The following is a 24,643-nucleotide window of genomic DNA, read 5'->3' as shown; positions in this document are numbered from 1 at the left end:
TGGTTAACCAGTCCAGTGCAACTCCTCTAACTCCATAAGTATATAATTTAGAAATGAGAATTTGATGATCTATAGTGTCAAATGCCTTCTTTAAATCAATGAACACTCCTATTGTGTATTTATTTTGATCAATTGCAGTTGTAATCTCTTCAATAATGTTCATGATGGCCAAGCTCGTAGACCTATTTGATCCAAATCCATGCTGACTTTCATTTAATAATTTATGTTTTTCAATAATGCAGTCTAATTTATTAGCAAACAGTTTTTCAAGCACTTTTGAAAATTGAGATAGGAGAAATACTGGTCTATAATTACCAAATGTATGTTTATCTCCGGTTTTAAATAAAGTTATGACCTTATCTGTTACTATTTAACTATTTAAACTCCTTGTGCAGATCTGAATGCTTATTATTTAAATGTTGACCTAAGTCTGAAGCAAAGGTGGTAATACTAATCACCACATTTGGCGAGCCGTGTTTTAAAGCAGCTGTTGTGAGAGTAGTGTATGTGTGTGTGCACCTTTAAGAGTGGCAGTATGTGGGGTGAGTGACGTGAGTAAGTGAGTGTGCAAGTAAGGAGAGAGAGAGCTAGCATGATCAGGAGTGTGAATAGCGTGGTGGTTGTTTGGTTGTGCCCTGTGGAAATAATAAATAAAGTGAGCAAGTTGTAACTAATCGACGGCCTCGTCCTTCCGACCAAAGAGCGGAGCTTTATGGACCCAGTGTTACCCCCGACAAAACATGGGCCCTGGAGGGAACGTCTCCCCTGCGCTCCTCGACCACGGTCTGGGAGCCCACAAACAGGAAAGGTGTGAAGCAACCCTTGCAGAGCGGCGGCTCCCTGTTTAAAGTGTCACCTTTATTGTTAGTTTAGAAGCCCAAATACCTCCATATTGCACGTCGCGCACCCTCTTTATTACGGTACCGGTACTTTTCAAAGGTGGTATAGTACCGATTTCAATTGGTTAGTACCACAATACTTTATTAGTAGCAGTATACTGTACAACCCTACTACACACACATACAGTACATAGAAGAAAGTGTGTTTTTGTTGTTTGTGTGTTGCAGACGTCCAGCAGCTGATCGGTAATCCAGAAGAAGTTTCCCCTCAGTTAGGGGGGAGCTCCACTTTGAAGCAGGAGACTCCACAACCACCCTGCATTAAAAAGGAAGAGGAGGAACTCTGCATCACTCAGGAGGGAGAGTGTCTTCTAGGACGAGAGGAAGCTGATTACACCAAGTTTCCACTGAGTATTCTCTCTGTGAAGACTGAAGATGATGAAGAGAAACCACAAGTAGACAACCTCTTAGCTCCACTATCAGATAGTGAGGCTGAAGACGAGGTTGAAGAACCTTTGAGCAGCGATACAGACTGTGAAGGTGATATGAGGACTCACACTGACAACAAACACTCTGAATGCTCTACAAAGAAGAGAGGTAAAACATGTTTGAGCTGCTCAGTTTGTGCTAAAAGTTTTACTAAAAGGAGCCATTTGACTAAACACATGAGAACACACACAGGAGAAAAAACATTTAATTGTTCAGTTTGTGGCAAAAGCTTTTCTCAAAATAGCCATTTGACTCAACACATGAGAACACACTCAGGTGAAAAAACATTTAATTGTTCAGTTTGTGGCAAAAGCTTTTCTCAAAATAGCTCTTTGACTCGACACATGAGAACACACACAGGAGAAAATACATTTAATTGTTCAGTTTGTGGCAAAAGCTTTTCTCAAAATAGCCATTTGACTCAACACATGAGAACACACTCAGGTGAAAAAACATTTAATTGTTCAGTTTGTGGCAAAAGCTTTTCTCAAAATAGCTGTGTGACTCGACACATGAGAACACACACAGGAGAAAAAACATTTAATTGTTCAGTTTGTGGCAAAAGCTTTTCTCAAAATAGCTGTTTGACTCAACACATGAGAACACACACAGGTGAAAAACCATTTAATTGTTCAGTTTGTGGCAAAAGCTTTTCTCAAAATAGCTGTTTGACTCAACACATGAGAACACACACAGGTGAAAAACCATTTAATTGTTCAGTTTGTGGCAAAAGCTTTTCTGAAAATAGCAATTTGACTAAACACATTAGAACACACACAGGAGAAAAAACATTTAATTGTTCAGTTTGTGGCAAAAGCTTTTCTCAAAATAGCTATTTGACTGAACACATGAGAACACACACAGGTGAAAAAACATTTAATTGTTCAGTTTGTAGCAAAAGCTTTTCTCACAATTGCATTTTGATTAAACACATGAGAACACACACAGGTGAAAAACCATTTAATTGTTCAGTTTGTGGCAAAAGCTTTTCTATAAATGTCAATTTGACTCAACACTTGAGAACACACACAGGTGAAAAACCATTTAATTGTTCAGTTTGTGGCAAAAGCTTTTCTCAAAATAGCTGTGTGACTCGACACATGAGAACACACACAGGAGAAAAACCATTTAATTGTTCAGTTTGTGGCAAAAGCTTTTCTGAAAATAGCAATTTGACTAAACACATGAGAACACACAGGAGAAAAAACATTTAATTGTTCAGTTTGTGGCAAAAGCTTTTCTCAAAATAGCTATTTGACTGAACACATGAGAACACACACAGGTGAAAAAACATTTAATTGTTCAGTTTGTAGCAAAAGCTTTTCTCACAATTGCATTTTGACTAAACACATGAGAACACACACAGGTGAAAAACCATTTAATTGTTCAGTTTGTAGCAAAAGCTTTTCTATAAATGTCAATTTGACTCAACACTTGAGAACACACACAGGTGAAAAACCATTTAATTGTTCAGTTTGTAGCAAAAGCTTTTCTATAAATGTCAATTTGACTCAACACTTGAGAACACACACAGGTGAAAAAACATTTAATTGTTCAGTTTGTGGCAAAAGTTTTTCTCAAAATAGCCATGTGACTCAACACATGAGAACACACAAGTGAAAAACCATTTAATTGTTCAGTTTGTGGCAAAAGCTTTTCTATAAATGTCAATTTGACTCAACACATGAGAACACACAGGTGAAAAACCATTTAGCTGTTCAGTTTGTGGCAAAATCTTTTATCGAATTACCTCTTTGACTAATCACATGAGAACACACACAGGTGAAAAAAAATTGTTCAGTTTGTGGCAAAAGCTTTTCTCAAAATTGCCATTTGACTCAACACATAAGAACACACACAGGTGAAAAAACATGTCAATGTTCAGTTTGTGGCAACATCTTTTATTTGAAATACCTTTTTGACTCAACACATGAGAACACACACAGGTAAAAAAAATATTTAATTGTTCAGTTTGTGGCAAAAGTTTTTCTCAAAATTGCTGTTTTGTTTTTTTTCATTTTTTTTTTTTTCATTTTTTTTTTATTGACATCCAGCATCAGACATTCCTATCCATTACATCATATTCACATACATCTTATATCTGTTGTCTGCCCTAAATGTCCAAATGTTTTTTGTTTATATCCCAACCATACCACCCACCACCCCCCCAAAAAAGAAAGTAACAGCAAAAAAAACAACAACAAAGTAATATCTACAAATACAACAATTAAATAAACAAAAAATAAATGATAATACATTAATAATAATAATCAGAAATAAAATAATAAAAAAATATATATAGACAGATACATATATATATATATATACATGTACACACACATACACATATACATACATACATACCTGTACACATATAGGGAGTAATCCTTTTTTTTTTTTTTTTTGAGCAGTACAATCACTACTTCGAAAAATTAAAGTCAGGTTTATGGGGCGTGACATAATTGACCCAGTTTTCCCAGTATGAAGTAAATTTTTCCAATTTATAATTAATAAAGGCAGTTATCTTCTCCATTTTATATATGTCCATTGTGATTTCCATCCATTGCTTCAAAGTTGGGCTATCCTGGGATATCCATTTCCTAGTAATGGTCTTTTTACAGGCCACCAGTAGGATATTCATTAAGTGTTTATCTTTCTTCAGCCAGTCCTGAGGTACATGTCCAAAAAACAAAGTTTTACTTTCAAGGGGTATTTCACGTTTGAAAATATCCTGTAGAGCTTGGTGTATCTCTTTCCAGTAGTCCTTTGTGATGGAGCAGTCCCAGAAAACATGGTGGTGGTTTGCATTTGAATTCCCACAGTTTCTCCAACAGGCAGGGGAGTTGTTATTATAGTGAGACTTCTGAGAAGGTGGAATAAAAAATCTGATCAAACTTTTCCAGCCAAACTCCCTCCACTTGGGTGAGCTGGTACAAGTCCATTGATATTTCCATATTATTGTCCATTCTTCCTCAGATATAGTTATCCCTCCTTCCTTCTCCCATTTTATTTTAATATATGAAGTTGAATATGATTTCATATTCAACAGACCCTTATACAAGCATGAAATACTTCTATCAATAGTTTCTGAATTGTAGGCTTTTGTAAACAATTCAATCAAACATATACTCGTCTTTGTGACACTTTTCACCTTCGTATTAACAAAATGTCGCAACTGCAAATATCGATAGAAGTCTTGGTTTTCTAATATATATGTCTTTTTAATAGTTTCAAAACTATGCATTTTTTCATCTTTCATCACACTACATAAAGCTGTTATACCCTTAGATATCCAGTCCTTAAATCTTGAGTCTAATTTATTAGGTGTAAACTCTGTATCATAGGCACACCATTTAAGAACTGCAATATCAGTCTCGAGTTGTTATTCCTTTATAATCATTTTCCACACTTTAAGGGTCCATTTCGCCCATGGGTTATCAGTGTTATTTATGTGGGTCTGTAAATTGCTATCCGCCAGGATTGCTTGTATGGGGATGGAGGGCATTTCTTCTTCAATAATTTTCCATTGAGCAATGTATGACGGGTTGCACCAGCATATCACTGCTCTCATCTGGGCTGCAAAATAATAATCTCGGAGGCAAGGTAAACCCCATCCTCCCTTTTGTTTGACCAATTGTAAAGTTTTGAGACGAACTCTTGGCCTTTTACTTTGCCATATATACCTTGATAGCATTTTGTCCCATTCATTGAATTGGTTTTGGTTAATCTCTATTGGCAGGGTTTGAAATAGGTACAGCAATCTTGGCAGTACATTCATTTTGATGGAATCAATTCTAGAACTAAGGCTAAAAAAAGGAATTAAGTTCCATCTTGCTATGTCATCTTTTATTTTTTTATGTATGGGTAGATAATTGCATTCTGATCATTTTGTTAGATCTTTTGGCAAATTAATGCCCAGGTATTTAAAAGACTCCGTTTGCCACATCAAAGGGTAACTACTTCTGATTTCCCCTGGTGGGTTATAATTATATGACAGTAGATGGGTTTTACCTATATTGATTTTATATCCTGATAGTTGACCATACAGTTCAAATGATTGCATTAATTTAGGGAGCGAGTATGTTGGGTGTCCGATGTAGACCAAAATGTCATCCGCATAGCAGGCCAATTTATACTCTCTTCCTTTAATCATGATTCCCTTAATATCTTCATTTTGTCTGATAGACTGAGCTAATGGCTCCAGATATAATGCAAAGAGTAATGGTGACCATGCACATCCCTGTCTAGAGCCCCTTTCTAGGGTAAAACTGTTTGATAAATATCCATTGACTTTAATCCTAGCAGTAGGATTGTTATATAGTGCCTGTATAGTTTTAATGATTGTATCCTGAAAGCCGAATTTATGTAGAACTCTGTAAAGAAAATTCCAATTAACCGAATCAAAGGCCTTTTCAGCATCCACACTTATAACAAATGCTTCAATGTTTTTTCTTTGTATATGATCCATAATATGTAATGTCCTTCTTATATTGTCTTGTGTTTGTCGTTGATGTATAAAACCTGTTTGATCATTATGTATCAATATAGGTAAGAAATGTTCTAATCGTTTGGCCATAATGGAAGTAAATCATTTATAATCTACATTGAGGACCGATATTGGCCTGTAAGATCCACATTCAATTATATCCTTGCCTTCTTTTGGTATAGCTGAGATAATTGCCTCTCTCCAACTAAGTGGCGTTTGTGCCTTTTTTAAGACCCAATTCAATGTGGGGAGTAAAACAGGTATTAATTCTTTTTTAAATTCCTTATACCACTCTGCCGTGTAACCATCTGATCCTGGAGATTTACTTAGTTTAAGCCTATTAATTGCAACTTTAATTCATTTTCAGTTATTTCTGCAGATATTGTTTGGTTTTGTTTTTCATCTAAAATAGGTAAATCCAGGGAGTTCAGGAAGCTATCAATTTGGGTTATGCTCCTACTAGAGACCTCAGAGTATAAAGTTTTATAAACATGTTCGAAGGCTTCCTGAATTTCGTTTGGTTTAGTTTTTATCTCTTTTGTTCTTGGATCCCTGATTTTATGAATTGTGTTTTCCGCTATCTTTTTTTTTTAGTTTCCAGGCCAATATTTTCATAGACTTAGAGCCACTTTCATAGTCTCTGTTTCAAGAACATTAGATTTTTTTGTATTTCTTGTGTGGCCAAACTGTTAATTTCATTCCTAGTATTTCTTATTTCCCTTAATGTATCCTGTGCCAAATCTAGTTTGTGTTTTCTTTCTAATTCTTTTAGTTTTTTTATTAAGTCATTTGATTTTGTATTCTCATTTTTTTTCTTAAATGAAGATATTGCTATGATTTTCCCTCTTAAAACAGCCTTCAGGGTGTCCCATAACATGGGAGGCGAAACCTCTCCTGTGTCATTGAACTCCAAGAAGAGATTAATTTCAGATTTAATTTGTGTTTTAAATGATAGGTCATTCAGCAGACTTGAGTTTAGTTTCCATGTATTCTTTTTTGCCCTCAGATTAAAGTCAATAGATAGGTATATAGGTGCATGGTCACTTAAATCTATCGTCCCAATTTCACAGGTACATATTTTATCTTTATCCTTTCCAAATGTTAGAAAATAATCTATTCTTGTATAAAGACAGTGTGGCGCAGAGAAATAAGTATAATCCCTTCTGTCTGGAAAAAAGTCTCGCCATATGTCAATTAAGCCTACTTCCTCAAAAAGTGTGTTTACTTTCTTATAAAGGGGTTTAACGTTATGTATTTTTGTACTAGATGAATCCAATTTTGGCTGTAGATGTATATTTAAATCCCCACCACAAATCAAAAAACCTTCGGTTTCCATTACCATAATATTGGTGATTTTTTGGAAGAAATTAATATCACTCCCAGGGGGTGCATAGACATTCAGTAAGGTGATTGGGTTCCCATCTATCTTTCCCTTTACTAAGATAAATCTACCCTCCTTATCACCAAATTCCAGTACTTTTTCAAAATTTAGCTTTTTTGAGATGAGAATTGCAACTCCTCTCCTATGTCCTAATTAATATTACGAAAAAAACAAATGAGTGAAGCCCATTCTCTTTAGTTTGACATGCTCCTTGTCAGTTAAATGGGTCTCCTGCAAATATACTATGTGGGCTTGTTCTGTCCTCACCTTTGATAATATTTTATTGCGTTTAATTGGGTTCAATAGCCCATTAACATTAAATGATACACGTTTTACTTTGTCACTAACCATATGTATTTACTTGTAAGTATACCAATAACATATTCAAAATAAAACCTAGCAAGTCTACTCCCATAACGAAAAAATTGAAATAGCAAATAAAACAAAGCAAAATAACTAAAAAAAATTGAAAAAGAACAGAAGAAAAAAGAAAAGTGTAGTTCCAAGGCAGGGGTCTCTAATAGATGACCCTGAGTTAAGCTAGATAAAACGTCTAGCTGTGGGGGAAAGCTGTGGGGGAAATCCCAAATCCTGTGGGGGAAATCCTCTCCCAACTATGCCTCATCTTCGTTTGACTTCGTCATTTTTATCTGTTTTTCTTCGTGCGTCAACGTCTTGTTGTTTTTGATCTGTCTGTTCCATAACAACCTCGTATCTCTTAGTCATACTTAGACAATCAAAACATTTGGTAGACTGGGCGGCACGACTTCATGTTCAACTTTGTCCCACACCCGGTCCATTCAATGGCACAGAATAGAAGAGAAATGAAATGAGCAGACATTCTTAATAGACACGAAATATAGTTCAAAGGTCAGAAATTCCACAACATTATATTTATCTGTCTCCTTTTTAACACAAATTATTTTAGATGACTTTATCACTGTTCCCTCCACCAACACCCAAACTGTAAAATACTTAACATTTTCGTTTAAGCATTTTCAAAATGGCACGTCCAATCAAAATCAAAAATCAGTTTGATATAATTCCAGTTGTCTCTTTTTGTAACTCTTTTTAAATTCAAAGATATTCTTGCAACTTTTTAAGTCTTTGTCTAGAGAATTCCATGCTTTCACAGCAGCCACAGACAAGCACATTTGCTTCAAATTTGTTCGCACTCTTGGATGTTTCAAATTATACGGCCTTCTGTGGTTCTCATCTTCAGACGTGAACACAAATAACTTTTGTAAGTCCTTCGAAAGAACTTTATTTCTAGCTTTGAACATCACTAATAGAGTATGCAATTCTACAATGTGTTTTAGTTTTAATAATCCTGACCCAATGAAGAGTGGATTTGTGTGGTCTCTATATCCTACTTTAAAAATGATACGAATTGCTCTTTTCTGTGAAAGAAATAAAGGCATTATGTTGCTGTGATATGTATTTCCCCATATGTCTGCACAATAATTGAAATAAGGTAAAACAATTGAGCAATATAACATTCTCATTGTGTTATACGGGAAACTGTATTTAACCTTGTTCAAAATAAATAAGCTTTTAGATACCTTATTTTTCACATGCAATATATGAGCTTCCCTGTCAACTTTTCATCTAAGATGACCCCAAGAAATCTGATTTCAGACAACTTCTCAATTTTCACATTGTTTATGGATAAACTAACTTCTATCTTTCTTTTATTACTGAATACTATGAATTTAGTCTTTTCCAAGTTTAAAGATCATTTATTTACATCAAACCACAATTTTAGTTTAACCATTTCCTCTTCAATATTATCGGCTAAGATTTTCAAGTCATCTCCTAAACAGTATAAATTTGTATCGTCTGCGAATAATACGTACTGTAAAATGTTCGAAACCTCACAAATATCATTTATGTATAAAATAAAAAGTTTGGGTCCTAAAATCGAACCTTGTGGAATTCCACATTCAATATTCCTACATTCTGACCTATAATCATCCATCTCAACATATTGCTGTCGTTGTTGTAAATAGCTGGTTAACCAGTCCAGTGCAACTCCTCTAACTCCATAAGTATATAATTTAGAAATGAGAATTTGATCTATAGTGTCAAATGCCTTCTTTAAATCAATGAACACTCCTATTGTGTATTTATTTTGATCAATTGCAGTTGTAATCTCTTCAATAATGTTCATGATGGCCAAGCTCGTAGACCTATTTGATCCAAATCCATGCTGACTTTCATTTAATAATTTATGTTTTTCAATAAAGCAGTCTAATTTATTAACAAACAGTTTTTCAAGCACTTTTGAAAATTGAGATAGGAGAAATACTGGTCTATAATTACCAAATGTATGTTTATCTCCGGTTTTAAATAAAGTTATGACCTTATCTGTTACTATTTAACTATTTAAACTCCTTGTGCAGATCTGAATGCTTATTATTTAAATGTTGACCTAAGTCTGAAGCAAAGGTGGTAATACTAATCACCACATTTGGCGAGCCGTGTTTTAAAGCAGCTGTTGTGAGAGTAGTGTATGTGTGTGTGCACCTTTAAGAGTGGCAGTATGTGGGGTGAGTGACGTGAGTAAGTGAGTGTGCAAGTAAGGAGAGAGAGAGCTAGCATGATCAGGAGTGTGAATAGCGTGGTGGTTGTTTGGTTGTGCCCTGTGGAAATAATAAATAAAGTGAGCAAGTTGTAACTAATCGACGGCCTCGTCCTTCCGACCAAAGAGCGGAGCTTTATGGACCCAGTGTTACCCCCGACAAAACATGGGCCCTGGAGGGAACGTCTCCCCTGCGCTCCTCGACCACGGTCTTGGAGCCCACAAACAGGAAAGGTGTGAAGCAACCCTTGCAGAGCGGCGGCTCCCTGTTTAAAGTGTCACCTTTATTGTTAGTTTAGAAGCCCAAATACCTCCATATTGCACGTCGCGCACCCTCTTTATTACGGTACCGGTACTTTTCAAAGGTGGTATAGTACCGATTTCAATTGGTTAGTACCACAATACTTTATTAGTAGCAGTATACTGTACAACCCTACTACACACACATACAGTACATAGAAGAAAGTGTGTTTTTGTTGTTTGTGTGTTGCAGACGTCCAGCAGCTGATCGGTAATCCAGAAGAAGTTTCCCCTCAGTTAGGGGGGAGCTCCACTTTGAAGCAGGAGACTCCACAACCACCCTGCATTAAAAAGGAAGAGGAGGAACTCTGCATCACTCAGGAGGGAGAGTGTCTTCTAGGACGAGAGGAAGCTGATTACACCAAGTTTCCACTGAGTATTCTCTCTGTGAAGACTGAAGATGATGAAGAGAAACCACAAGTTGACAACCTCTTAGCTCCACTATCAGATAGTGAGGCTAAAGACGAGGTTGAAGAACCTTTGAGCAGCGATACAGACTGTGAAGGTGATATGAGGACTCACACTGACAACGAACACTCTGAATGCTCTACAAAGAAGAGAGGTAAAACATGTTTGAGCTGCTCAGTTTGTGCTAAAAGTTTTACTAAAAGGAGCCATTTGACTAAACACATGAGAACACACACAGGAGAAAAAACATTTAATTGTTCAGTTTGTGGCAAAAGCTTTTCTCAAAATAGCCATTTGACTCAACACATGAGAACACACTCAGGTGAAAAAACATTTAATTGTTCAGTTTGTGGCAAAAGCTTTTCTCAAAATAGCTGTTTGACTCGACACATGAGAACACACACAGGAGAAAATACATTTAATTGTTCAGTTTGTGGCAAAAGCTTTTCTCAAAATAGCCATTTGACTCAACACATGAGAACACACTCAGGTGAAAAAACATTTAATTGTTCAGTTTGTGGCAAAAGCTTTTCTCAAAATAGCTGTTTGACTCGACACATGAGAACACACACAGGAGAAAATACATTTAATTGTTCAGTTTGTGGCAAAAGCTTTTCTCAAAATAGCTGTTTGACTCAACACATGAGAACACACACAGGTGAAAAACCATTTAATTGTTCAGTTTGTGGCAAAAGCTTTTCTCAAAATAGCTGTGTGACTCGACACATGAGAACACACACAGGAGAAAAAACATTTAATTGTTCAGTTTGTGGCAAAAGCTTTTCTGAAAATAGCAATTTGACTAAACACATTAGAACACACACAGGAGAAAAAACATTTAATTGTTCAGTTTGTGGCAAAAGCTTTTCTCAAAATAGCTATTTGACTGAACACATGAGAACACACACAGGTGAAAAAACATTTAATTGTTCAGTTTGTAGCAAAAGCTTTTCTCACAATTGCATTTTGATTAAACACATGAGAACACACACAGGTGAAAAACCATTTAATTGTTCAGTTTGTGGCAAAAGCTTTTCTATAAATGTCAATTTGACTCAACACTTGAGAACACACACAGGTGAAAAACCATTTAATTGTTCAGTTTGTGGCAAAAGCTTTTCTCAAAATAGCTGTGTGACTCGACACATGAGAACACACACAGGAGAAAAACCATTTAATTGTTCAGTTTGTGGCAAAAGCTTTTCTGAAAATAGCAATTTGACTAAACACATGAGAACACACAGGAGAAAAAACATTTAATTGTTCAGTTTGTGGCAAAAGCTTTTCTCAAAATAGCTATTTGACTGAACACATGAGAACACACACAGGTGAAAAAACATTTAATTGTTCAGTTTGTAGCAAAAGCTTTTCTCACAATTGCATTTTGACTAAACACATGAGAACACACACAGGTGAAAAACCATTTAATTGTTCAGTTTGTAGCAAAAGCTTTTCTATAAATGTCAATTTGACTCAACACTTGAGAACACACACAGGTGAAAAACCATTTAATTGTTCAGTTTGTAGCAAAAGCTTTTCTATAAATGTCAATTTGACTCAACACTTGAGAACACACACAGGTGAAAAAACATTTAATTGTTCAGTTTGTGGCAAAAGTTTTTCTCAAAATAGCCATGTGACTCAACACATGAGAACACACAAGTGAAAAACCATTTAATTGTTCAGTTTGTGGCAAAAGCTTTTCTATAAATGTCAATTTGACTCAACACATGAGAACACACAGGTGAAAAACCATTTAGCTGTTCAGTTTGTGGCAAAATCTTTTATCGAATTACCTCTTTGACTAATCACATGAGAACACACACAGGTGAAAAAAAATTGTTCAGTTTGTGGCAAAAGCTTTTCTCAAAATTGCCATTTGACTCAACACATAAGAACACACACAGGTGAAAAAACATGTCAATGTTCAGTTTGTGGCAACATCTTTTATTTGAAATACCTTTTTGACTCAACACATGAGAACACACACAGGTAAAAAAAATATTTAATTGTTCAGTTTGTGGCAAAAGTTTTTCTCAAAATTGCTGTTTTGTTTTTTTTCATTTTTTTTTTTTTCATTTTTTTTTTATTGACATCCAGCATCAGACATTCCTATCCATTACATCATATTCACATACATCTTATATCTGTTGTCTGCCCTAAATGTCCAAATGTTTTTTGTTTATATCCCAACCATACCACCCACCACCCCCCCAAAAAAGAAAGTAACAGCAAAAAAAACAACAACAAAGTAATATCTACAAATACAACAATTAAATAAACAAAAAATAAATGATAATACATTAATAATAATAATCAGAAATAAAATAATTAAAAAATATATATAGACAGATACATATATATATATATATATACATGTACACACACATACACATATACATACATACATACCTGTACACATATAGGGAGTAATCCTTTTTTTTTTTTTTTTGAGCAGTACAATCACTACTTCGAAAAATTAAAGTCAGGTTTATGGGGCGTGACATAATTGACCCAGTTTTCCCAGTATGAAGTACATTTTTCCAATTTATAATTAATAAAGGCAGTTATCTTCTCCATTTTATATATGTCCATTGTGATTTCCATCCATTGCTTCAAAGTTGGGCTATCCTGGGATATCCATTTCCTAGAAATGGTCTTTTTACAGGCCACCAGTAGGATATTCATTAAGTGTTTATCTTTCTTCAGCCAGTCCTGAGGTACATGTCCAAAAAACAAAGTTTTACTTTCAAGGGGTATTTCACGTTTGAAAATATCCTGTAGAGCTTGGTGTATCTCTTTCCAGTAGTCCTTTGTGATGGAGCAGTCCCAGAAAACATGGTGGTGGTTTGCATTTGAATTCCCACAGTTTCTCCAACAGGCAGGGGAGTTGTTATTATAGTGAGACTTCTGAGAAGGTGGAATAAAAAATCTGATCAAACTTTTCCAGCCAAACTCCCTCCACTTGGGTGAGCTGGTACAAGTCCATTGATATTTCCATATTATTGTCCATTCTTCCTCAGATATAGTTATCCCTCCTTCCTTCTCCCATTTTATTTTAATATATGAAGTTGAATATGATTTCATATTCAACAGACCCTTATACAAGCATGAAATACTTCTATCAATAGTTTCTGAATTGTAGGCTTTTGTAAACAATTCAATCAAACATATACTCGTCTTTGTGACACTTTTCACCTTCGTATTAACAAAATGTCGCAACTGCAAATATCGATAGAAGTCTTGGTTTTCTAATAAATATGTCCTTTTAATAGTTTCAAAACTATGCATTTTTTCATCTTTCATTACACTACATAAAGCTGTTATACCCTTAGATATCCAGTCCTTAAATCTTGAGTCTAATTTATTAGGTGTAAACTCTGTATCATAGGCACACCATTTAAGAACTGCAATATCACTCTCGAGTTTTTATTCCTTTATAATCATTTTCCACACTTTAAGGGTCCATTTCGCCCATGGGTTATCAGTGTTATTTATGTGGGTCTGTAAATTGCTATCCGCCAGGATTGCTTGTATGGGGATGGAGGGCATTTCTTCTTCAATAATTTTCCATTGAGCAATGTATGACGGGTTGCACCAGCATATCACTGCTCTCATCTGGGCTGCAAAATAATAATCTCGGAGGCAAGGTAAACCCCATCCTCCCTTTTGTTTGACCAATTGTAAAGTTTTGAGACGAACTCTTGGCCTTTTACTTTGCCATATATACCTTGATAGCATTTTGTCCCATTCATTGAATTGGTTTTGGTTAATCTCTATTGGCAGGGTTTGAAATAGGTACAGCAATCTTGGCAGTACATTCATTTTGATGGAATCAATTCTAGAACTAAGGCTAAAAAAAGGAATTAAGTTCCATCTTGCTATGTCATCTTTTATTTTTTTATGTATGGGTAGATAATTGTATTCTGATAATTTTGTTAGATATTTTGGCAAATTAATGCCCAGGTATTTAAAAGACTCCGTTTGCCACATCAAAGGGTAACTACTTCTGATTTCCCCTGGTGGGTTATAATTATATGACAGTAGATGGGTTTTACCTATATTGATTTTATATCCTGATAGTTGACCATACAGTTCAAATGATTGCATTAATTTAGGGAGCGAGTATGTTGGGTGTCCGATGTAGACCAAAATGTCATCCGCATAGCAGGCCAATTTATACTCTCTTCCTTTAATCATGATTCCCTTAATATCTTCATTTTGTCTGATAGACTGAGCTAATGGCTCCAGATATAATGCAAAGAGTAATGGTGACCATGCACATCCCTGTCTAGAGCCCCTTTCTAGGGTAAAACTGTTTGATAAATATCCATTGACTTTAATCCTAGCAGTAGGATTGTTATATAGTGCCTGTATAGTTTTAATGATTGTATCCTGAAAGCCGAATTTATGTAGAACTCTGTAAAGAAAATTCCAATTAACCGAATCAAAGGCCTTTTCAGCATCCACACTTATAACAATTGCTTCAATGTTTTTTCTTTGTATATGATCCATAATATGTAATGTCTTTCTTATATTGTCTTGTGTTTGTCGTTGATGTATAAAACCTGTTTGATCATTATGTATCAATATAGGTAAGAAATGTTCTAATCGTTTGGCCATAATGGAAGTAAATCATTTATAATCTACATTGAGGACCGATATTGGCCTGTAAGATCCACATTCAATTATATCCTTGCCTTCTTTTGGTATAGCTGAGATAATTGCCTCTCTCCAACTAAGTGGCGTTTGTGCCTTTTTTAAGACCCAATTCAATGTGGGGAGTAAAACAGGTATTAATTCTTTTTTAAATTCCTTATACCACTCTGCCGTGTAACCATCTGGTCCTGGCGATTTACTTAGTTTAAGCCTATTAATTGCAACTTTAATTCATTTTCAGTTATTTCTGCAGATATTGTTTGGTTTTGTTTTTCATCTAAAATAGGTAAATCCAGGGGGTTCAGGAAGCTATCAATTTGGGTTACCGGTATGCTCCTACTAGAGACCTCAGAGTATAAAGTTTTATAAAAATGTTCGAAGGCTTCCTGAATTTCGTTTGGTTTAGTTTTTATCTCTTTTGTTCTTGGATCCCTGATTTTATGAATTGTGTTTTCCGCTATCTTTTTTTTTAGTTTCCAGGCCAATATTTTCATAGACTTAGAGCCACTTTCATAGTCTCTGTTTCAAGAACATTAGATTTTTTTGTATTTCTTGTGTGGCCAAACTGTTAATTTCATTCCTAGTATTTCTTATTTCCCTTAATGTATCCTGTGCCAAATCTAGTTTGTGTTTTCTTTCTAATTCTTTTAGTTTTTTTATTAAGTCATTTGATTTTGTATTCTCATTTTTTTTCTTAAATGAAGATATTGCTATGATTTTCCCTCTTAAAACAGCCTTCAGGGTGTACCATAACATGGGAGGCGAAACCTCTCCTGTGTCATTGAACTCCAAGAAGAGATTAATTTCAGATTTAATTTGTGTTTTAAATGATAGGTCATTCAGCAGACTTGAGTTTAGTTTCCATGTATTCTTTTTTGCCCTCAGATTAAAGTCAATAGATAGGTATATAGGTGCATGGTCACTTAAATCTATCGTCCCAATTTCACAGGTACATATTTTATCTTAATCCTTTCCAAATGTTAGAAAATAATCTATTCTTGTATAAAGACAGTGTGGCGCAGAGAAACAAGTATAATCCCTTCTGTCTGGAAAAAAGTCTCGCCATATGTCAATTAAGCCTACTTCCTCAAAAAGTGTGTTTACTTTCTTATAAAGGGGTTTAACGTTATGTATTTTTGTACTAGATGAATCCAATTTTGGCTGTAGATGTATATTTAAATCCCCACCACAAATCAAAAAACCTTCGGTTTCCGTTACCATAATATTGGTGATTTTTTGGAAGAAATTAATATCACTCCCAGGGGGTGCATAGACATTCAGTAAGGTGATTGGGTTCCCATCTATCTTTCCCTTTACTAAAATAAATCTACCCTCCCTATCACCAAATTCCAGTACTTTTTCAAAATTTAGCTTTTTTGAGATGAGAATTGCAACTCCTCTCCTATGTCCTAATTTATATGACGAAAAAAACAAATGAGTGAAGCCCATTCTCTTTAGTTTGACATGCTCCTTGTCAGTTAAATGGGTCTCCTGCAAATATACTATGTGGGCTTGTTCTGTCCTCACCTTTGATAATATTTTATTGCGTTTAATTGGGTTCAATAGCCCATTAACATTAAATGATACACGTTTTACTTTGTCACTAACCATATGTATTTACTTGTAAGTATACCAATAAAATATTCAAAATAAAACCTAGCAAGTCTACTCCCATAACGAAAAAATTGAAATAGCAAATAAAACAAAGCAAAATAACTAAAAAAAATTGAAAAAGAACAGAAGAAAAAAGAAAAGTGTAGTTCCAAGGCAGGGGTCTCTAATAGATGACCCTGAGTTAAGCTAGATAAAACGTCTAGCTGTGGGGGAAAGCTGTGGGGGAAATCCCAAATCCTGTGGGGGAAATCCTCTCCCAACTATGCCTCCTCTTCGTTTGACTTCGTCATTTTTATCTGTTTTTCTTCGTGCGTCAACGTCTTGTTGTTTTTGATCTGTCTGTTCCATAACAACCTCGTATCTCTTAGTCATACTTAGACAATCAAAACATTTGGTAGACTGGGCGGCACGACTTCATGTTCAACTTTGTCCCACACCCGGTCCATTCAATGGCACAGAATAGAAGAGAAATGAAATGAGCAGACATTCTTAATAGACGCAAAATATAGTTCAAAGGTCAGAAATTCCACAACATTATATTTATCTGTCTCCTTTTTAACACAAATTATTTTAGTTGACTTTATCACTGTTCCCTCCACCAACACCCAAACTGTAAAATACTTAACATTTTCGTTTAAGCATTTTCAAAATGGCACGTCCAATCAAAATCAAAAATCAGTTTGATATAATTCCAGTTGTCTCTTTTTGTAACTCTTTTTAAATTCAAAGATATTCTTGCAACGTTTTAAGTCTTTGTCTAGAGAATTCCATGCTTTCACAGCAGCCACAGACAAGCACATTTGCTTCAAATTTGTTCGCACTCTTGGATGTTTCAAATTATACGGCCTTCTGTGGTTCTCATCTTCAGACGTGAACACAAATAACTTTTGTAAGTCCTTCGAAAGAACTTTATTTCTAGCTTTGAACATCACTAATAGAGTATGCAATTCTACAATGTGTTTTAGTTTTAATAATCCTGACCCAATGAAGAGTGGATTTGTGTGGTCTCTGTATCCTACTTTAAAAATGATACGAATTGCTCTTTTCTGTGAAAGAAATAAAGGCTAAAGTCAGTGTACAAAAGTGAAAATAGAAGTGTTCTGCTGTCTATGCTTTTAATAAGAGCAATATTTATGTGAGCGTGTTTGTTTCCTCACTGAGTGCAGTTGGTCCGAGGTCGAGTACAAGTCATCGTTCAATGAGGATATTACTGATAAAAGTCAAGAGGAAAAAACGTCAAAAGGGTGAAATGCTATAATGTTGAAAATGTATACTGGGGTAGTGTGAGTTTCACACTTTCACAACACTTACTTTGTCAAACAACTTGCCGTTTGCTTCAACCCACTAAAAGACAGAATACAACATTGTCGATTTTTGTTTCATTTCTATCTCCAAAGTATTTTGATATCAAAAATGTTTTCGCGATAAGGAGCACTTCAATTATGAGCCAGAAATGTAAGAAAATATGAAAAAGGCCGCTAGTTATTTAAAATGTATTTTATTTTTTAAAGTGCAGTTGTCGATCGGAAGTTGAACACTTTTGGCGCATGCGCAAACACATCGAAAAGCGGAAAGTCCAAGATGGCGGACTAAGCGGCGTGGCTTTCCGGAGAAGTTTCACATTTACGATCTTATAGATTCAAAAATAGCATCAAATACCTCAACCATTCACCTTTTCTTAAGCCCACCAAACGGACTTTGAGTGTGGAGCGATGGCGTGTTATCTGAAGTGAAGATTGAAGACGTGATAGAAGATGGACGACTACTGCTATGCTAAGATGGCGACGTCCGGTAAAAGAGAACATGAAAGAGAATCAGCGCCACCAACGGAGAACAATCTGAAAAGCGAAGATGAAGGTGAGTGTGTTGCGTTCCCTCATTTGAAAGCTATTTGAATTCCAAGCCCTAAAAATAGAAATTAGCCGACTTTGTTGAACAATGTAAACAAAGAACCTCGATCCAAAATGGCGGAAATGTCTGTTAGAAGTTACCGCAGTAGTAAACAGTAGGCAAGCAACGATACTTGGTATAATCCTGCGTGAATCCGCCTTTATTGACCGTGATCCTGTGTTTTTAATATTTTTCAATCAGACTTTTTGTTTGTGTCTGCAAAGTTTCTCATCCTCTGATTCAACATGTACTAAAAAACTCCGCAGACACTTTATTTTTATTTTTTCAATAATTTTTGAGTTTGTGGATTAAAACATTTTGTCCCTGGAATAATTATTAAACTTTCAAAATATTGTTTAGTAAATGTAAACTTTAAATAAAAATCTTACAGTATTCAGTACACCACTGATACTTTGTTTCCTGAAGAATGTTTGCAAAAAAAAAACTTAAGAGGAAAAAGGGTTGTTCTCTTTACCCCCACAACATGTACAGAAAAGAAGCAAAACTGTGGTCCTAAAACCAGGTACGGACCAAAGCGTGGGTGACCCGTACCGTTACACCTCTAGTAAACACAATTATAGATATGAACAAAATGACAGTTGTCAGCTGTGAGCATATATTACCTCCATCAAACATGGCGGAAATGTCTGTTACAAGATACTGTGGTAGTAAATAGTAGGGATGCAACTGTACTAGCTATTATCCTGCACGAGACAATCCGCCTTTAATTAAAACAAAGTGATATTAATCGAGATCGGATGGTATGCAAAAAAAATAACCGCGATCATTTTTTTTTGCCATGTTGCCCAGCCCTATTCCATCAGCATTTTAGTTCAGTTTCAGCATTTGGGCAGTTTCTACAGAAATGAGTTATGTTCATACTTTGTATTTTTTGTTTAGCACTTAGCAATAGTGCTAATTGCTTGATCTACTCATCACACAGCTTCTAAAACTTGTAGCTCATCCTCCTTTTATTCAGGCTCAAAAATTTAAGGTTCTGGATCATAATTTGTCCCAAAGCATTCTTTGATGGCACTCATGAAGTCTGCCTTTATTATTAATAGTTGGTGGTGGTGTTGAAAGAAATAGCGAACGCTGTGATGCGTCTGTGAAAATATAGTGCCGCCGTTTGCTTAAAATGATAACAAATGATGAAAATACGTAAATATTACATGTTATTATGAATGTGCCTGTTATTACAGTACATATATACTTACAGTGTGTATATAAGAAGTTGCTGGAAGCGTTTGGATATTTCTTAGTTTTTTATAGGTGAAATAGAGTGCATCCCCATCACCTGCATTGTTTGCTGACTTTTGCTAGCATTTATTTACGAGTTAGAATCAGTGATGGGCAGTAGTGCACAACAAGTAGTGACGCTATGTAGCTTAACTACAGTTCCCAGTAGTGTGGTGTTAACTTAGCTATTTTTCCAACCATGTAGTGACGTAGCGTCCATCAAACGCTACAAAGAGAGAAAATAGACTGCTAATCAAGGGCTGGAAAAGAAAATATATATTGCTATAATTATTTTATTTTAGTGTTAATATGATTGTTAGTTATTTGTTACTAATGTATATGTGGCTGTTCTTTTAGATTATATTTAAAATTGCATTTTGGTGGTACTGTTTTTACGTTTTCAATTTAATAAATAATTGTTTGATTGATTGAGAAGTTTGACATCTTAAAGAATTGATTCCATATAATGCTTTAAAGGCCTACTGAAATGAATTTTTTTTATTTAAACGTGGAATTTTGAGATGAAAACAGAGCTTTTTGTATTGGATTCAATGAAGTCCGAATACTTTCGTTTCAACGATTGACGTCACACGCATACGTCATCACACATAGACGTTTTCAACCGGAAGTTTAGCAGGAAATTAAAAATGTCACTTTATAAGTTAACCCGGCCGTATTGGCATGTGTTGCAATGTTAAGATTTCATCATTGATATATAAACTATCAGACTGCGTGGTCGGTAGTAGTGGCTTTCAGTAGGCCTTTAAAAAGGCAAATGGATGGCACAAAAAGCCAAAAGGCTTGTTTCCATTGTGGTCCATTAAATATTCATCACATTTGATACATTCAATAATAAAAGTTATATAACCTGTAACATGTATATAAAAAAGTTATGTTAAAAAAATTGATAAATGATGTACATATACACCAGGGGTCACCAACGCGGTGCCCGGGGACACCAGGTAGCCCGTAAGGACCAGGGGCCGTACTTATCAAGCTTCTTAGAATTACTCCTAAGAAGTCTGCTAAGAGTTGACTTAAGAGTAAATAAATTCTTCGCTGAAAGCTGCACTTAAAAGTTAGTTATCAAGCGTCTTACTCACACTTTCAACGAAGTGTAGGACTGAATCTTAAGTGTCACACTCAGAGCTGAATTACGACATTACTATGTGCCGTAAATGGAATTTTAGGTGACGTAATTTCTGTGTCCATAGAAATGACCAATCACGGAAGGGAATCCGTTGTCTAAGAATAAAGAAATATCTTGGAAATATTTAAGTGGACAATGGGAGTGTATATTTTGACAATAAACTACAAAATAATACAAAACAAACTAGTCCCCGCCGGCACTCACGCTACCGCTCCCTCTCTTCTATCGCCCACACACTCACTGACGTCACTCACCTCACGGCCACACACATACGCTACTGTCATAACATTTTCTTTCCAATTCATTAATTAGGCAACTAATTTGAAACTGGTGTGGGTGGCTCTATATATACTAGCCCACTGCAGACACATGCAGAAATCAACAAGGAATCGAAAAGTATTAAATCTGTGACAAAAATAATATCCGCTCTGTGTAAACGATACCGTTTGATCAGCTGCTCGTCATCAAAAAAAAACAAACATTGTTCCGTTCCCTGAACGTTCGCGCACGTCTCTCTCGCCTCAGTGCCATCCCCTGCTGGCAACTCCTAACCACTTAAGACACCTCTGAAGGTCTCTTAAATATCGTGGAGAGTAGGAGTGATTCTTAGACTTAAGAACGTTGATAAAAAGCTTTTATTCTTAAGTTTGAGAGTAGGACTAAATTTCGCAAATTCTCAGGACTTAAGTGTAAAATGGCACTGTAAGAAGCTTGATAAGTACGGCCCCAGATGGGTAGCCCGCTGGCCTGTTCTAAAAATAGCTCAAATAGCAGCACTGTAGCGGCGAACAGCTGTCTCGTCAGCTGATGCGCGGGCGCGTAAATGCGGCTGCTTGGCAACCAGCCAAACCCCACTTAATAAAATTATATTTTATTTTAGAGCACATCCACATCCCTATTCACCTAGGCAACCCCAGGAAATGTATATATTTCGGCATTATTATCAGTTGACGTTCACACGCAGGTATAACGCGGCACGCTCCCGTCTCGTCTGCTGGTGCGCGAGCCCGGTAATTAGACAGCTGTGTCAAATCAAGGAGTACAAAAGACGCCAGCGCAGAGTAGAGAAAGGTTTGGTTCATTACAGATAACACAGAGTTGTGCCAAAAGTGTACCAAAACCAAAAGCTGAACGGACAGCCGGTAAGATTGCACTTTATTTCTCTTTGTGGGTGTGGCGCACCTGTTGCGCTGGTGAGATGGGGGGGGGGGGGTTTGTGCATGTAGCGTGCTTAGTCTGGAGGCTAAATACACACGGTGTTTTGTGTAACTGTTGTTTAGTAAGGAAGTGTTGTGATTCTTTGCTTAGTTTGATAAATGTTGGAGCAGTTTGCTTCATCAGGAGGGTGAAGTCGCTCAACTTAAAGTGTTGGATTTAACTGTGTTGGATCATTGGCTGCTAGTGAGGGCATAGAAAAGGGGTATTTTTCTACCAGTAGACAGCGTTTAAGATTGAGTGTTTCACTGCTAAATTAATAATATATTTATATTGGATATGGATTTTAAATATGTATCTAAAATAGGTGGTTAATTGGTTAGGTATTTATGTATTTGCATATTGGGTTTTCTGCTGCATTTATCTATTGTGTTTCTGGTGTTAAATGTGTTTTATATGTATCTTGGTGCATTTATGTTGAGACAATTTATTTAAAATCTGAATTAACTTAAAGGGAAAACATTAATCAATTTTCTTGCACTTGTTTAATTGTTAAGTGTTTGATAGCCTAATTAATAATTGTAAATTATGGGATTGATAATTGATTGATTTTTTACAGCATGTTAATCTTGTGGTGTTTTGTCCTTAAAGGTTTTTCACCTACTAAAGAAGCTAAAGGCTACTAAAGAAAGCTAATGACAGCTAAAGAAACTAAAGTCTACTAACGCTGCTAAAAAGACTAAAGAAGAAAAAAGAAACTGTTTCTTTGTTGGAAAAACTGTTGCAAACTAAAGGAAAATAAAAGGAAAAAAGGAACTACGGTCTGGTCTTTTGAGTGAAATCCAGAAGCCACATTCAGCATTGGTACATCCCTTCAAGTGTGGGATAAGCACAGTGAAAAAAGCAAAACACTTGACAAGCACTTACTTGTGAACTGCCTCTATTTTTTACATGTTATTTATTTACTAGCAAGCTGGTCTCGCTTTGCTCTACATTTTTAATTCTAAGAGAGACAAAACTAAAAAAAAAAAGAAAAATCCAAGAAAATATTTGAAAGACTTGGTCTTCACTAACTGACAAAGAAACAGATAACAGATTTGGAGTCCAGTTCAAAGTGTGACATGATTTATGTAAACATTTGAGAGTTGACTTTTGTATTTTACATGAGTTATTATTTGTACAAACATGGTGCAAAGTAATTCATGATTTTTTCAAAAATGTTAGTGGCTAGCTAGTTTAAATGGGACATTGTGATTTCACAAGACTGTCTTAGAAGTGATCATTTGAAAATGTTCAATTTGAAAAATTTTGCTCTTAGAGAAAATATGAAAATAAAGTGTTGCATATTGATATTTATCTGTTTCTATATATATGTATTGTGAGAAATCATTAAGATGATCAGTGTTTCCACAAAGATAAATATCATTAATTATTAATAATAACATAGAGTTAAAGGTAAATTGAGCAAATTGGCTATTTCTGGCAATTTATTTAAGTGTGTATCAAACTGGTAGCCCTTCGCATTAATCAGTACCCAAGAAGTAGCTCTTGGTTTCAAAAAGGTTGGTGACCCCTGATATACACAGTATACATATCAGGTGATTTGAAAAACAATATATACAAAAAATGAGGGAGGGGGGTATATACACTATGTACATGACACTATGTACATGGCTATGCACATGTTGACTCCAAGAGTGTGCAAAACAGAATGAGAAAATATATATACACTATAACCACATATAAACCTGTTTGATGCTTCGGAAAGTTGCTGGGGACCAATTTTGATTCAGATCAGGTAGAAGTTGAGCTGAGCCATGATTTTATGGCAGTTTTAACATTTAAAATTGTGTTATCGTGATTCCAAAATCCACCCATCCATTTCCTACCGCTTATTCCCTTCGGGGTAGCGGGGGGCGCTGGAGCCTATCTCAGCTACAATCGGGCGGAAGGCGGGGTACACCCTGGACAAGTCGCCACCTCATTGCAGGGCCAACACAGATAGACAGACAACATTCACACTCACATTCACACACTAGGGCCAATTTAGTGTTGCCAATCAACCTATCCCCAGGTGCATGTCTTTGGAGGTGGGAGGACGCCGGAGTACCCGGAGAGAACCCACGCAGTCACGGGGAGAACATGCAAACTCCACACAGAAAGATCCAGAGATTCCAAAATCACTCGAAATAATTGTGATTATTATGTTTTGCCATAAATGTCCAGCCCTAGACGAGGTATTGGAAAGGACTTCATGATAAACTATGTATCACGGTACTTGAGTCACGATACAATAGTCTATTGCAATATTGTGACATGGAGTTTTACTGCCATTTTTACAAAGTCACTGAAAAATGTAAAAAACATCTTCAAATAAATGTATATATGTACACGAGATGCCAGTAATATTTTATTGGACAAACTGTGTGTTGGATTTATTATGTGTATTTGT

The 24,643-nt window shown here is 35.7% G+C and overlaps 3 protein-coding genes across 3 annotated transcripts in view; all 3 read left to right on the top strand.

Moving 5' to 3' along the window:
• Positions 1-24,643, top strand: part of LOC133632482 (gastrula zinc finger protein XlCGF57.1-like) — a 104,383-nt gene that overhangs the window by 42,499 nt on the left and 37,241 nt on the right. The gene's annotated exons all lie outside the window — the stretch shown is intronic.
• Positions 1,049-2,689, top strand: LOC133632529 (zinc finger protein 135-like). Its single transcript, XM_062024997.1, has one exon. The coding sequence runs from the start codon at positions 1,385-1,387 to the stop codon at positions 2,540-2,542; it is 1,158 nt and encodes a 385-aa protein (XP_061880981.1). The 5' UTR covers positions 1,049-1,384; the 3' UTR covers positions 2,543-2,689.
• Positions 10,251-11,891, top strand: LOC133632530 (zinc finger protein ZFP2-like). The gene has a single exon (XM_062024998.1). The coding sequence runs from the start codon at positions 10,587-10,589 to the stop codon at positions 11,742-11,744; it is 1,158 nt and encodes a 385-aa protein (XP_061880982.1). The 5' UTR covers positions 10,251-10,586; the 3' UTR covers positions 11,745-11,891.

Source organism: Entelurus aequoreus, linkage group LG17 (assembly GCF_033978785.1).
Source record: "Entelurus aequoreus isolate RoL-2023_Sb linkage group LG17, RoL_Eaeq_v1.1, whole genome shotgun sequence".
Classification (NCBI taxonomy): domain Eukaryota; kingdom Metazoa; phylum Chordata; class Actinopteri; order Syngnathiformes; family Syngnathidae; genus Entelurus; species Entelurus aequoreus.
Note: the sequence above shows the minus strand (reverse complement) of the source record. Positions and strands in the feature narration are given on the sequence as shown.

Excerpts from the sequence above, each read along its gene's own strand:
- LOC133632529 (XM_062024997.1), top strand. The coding sequence starts at position 1,385 with ATGAGGACTCACACTGACAACAAACACTCTGAATGCTCTACAAAGAAG.
- LOC133632530 (XM_062024998.1), top strand. The coding sequence starts at position 10,587 with ATGAGGACTCACACTGACAACGAACACTCTGAATGCTCTACAAAGAAG.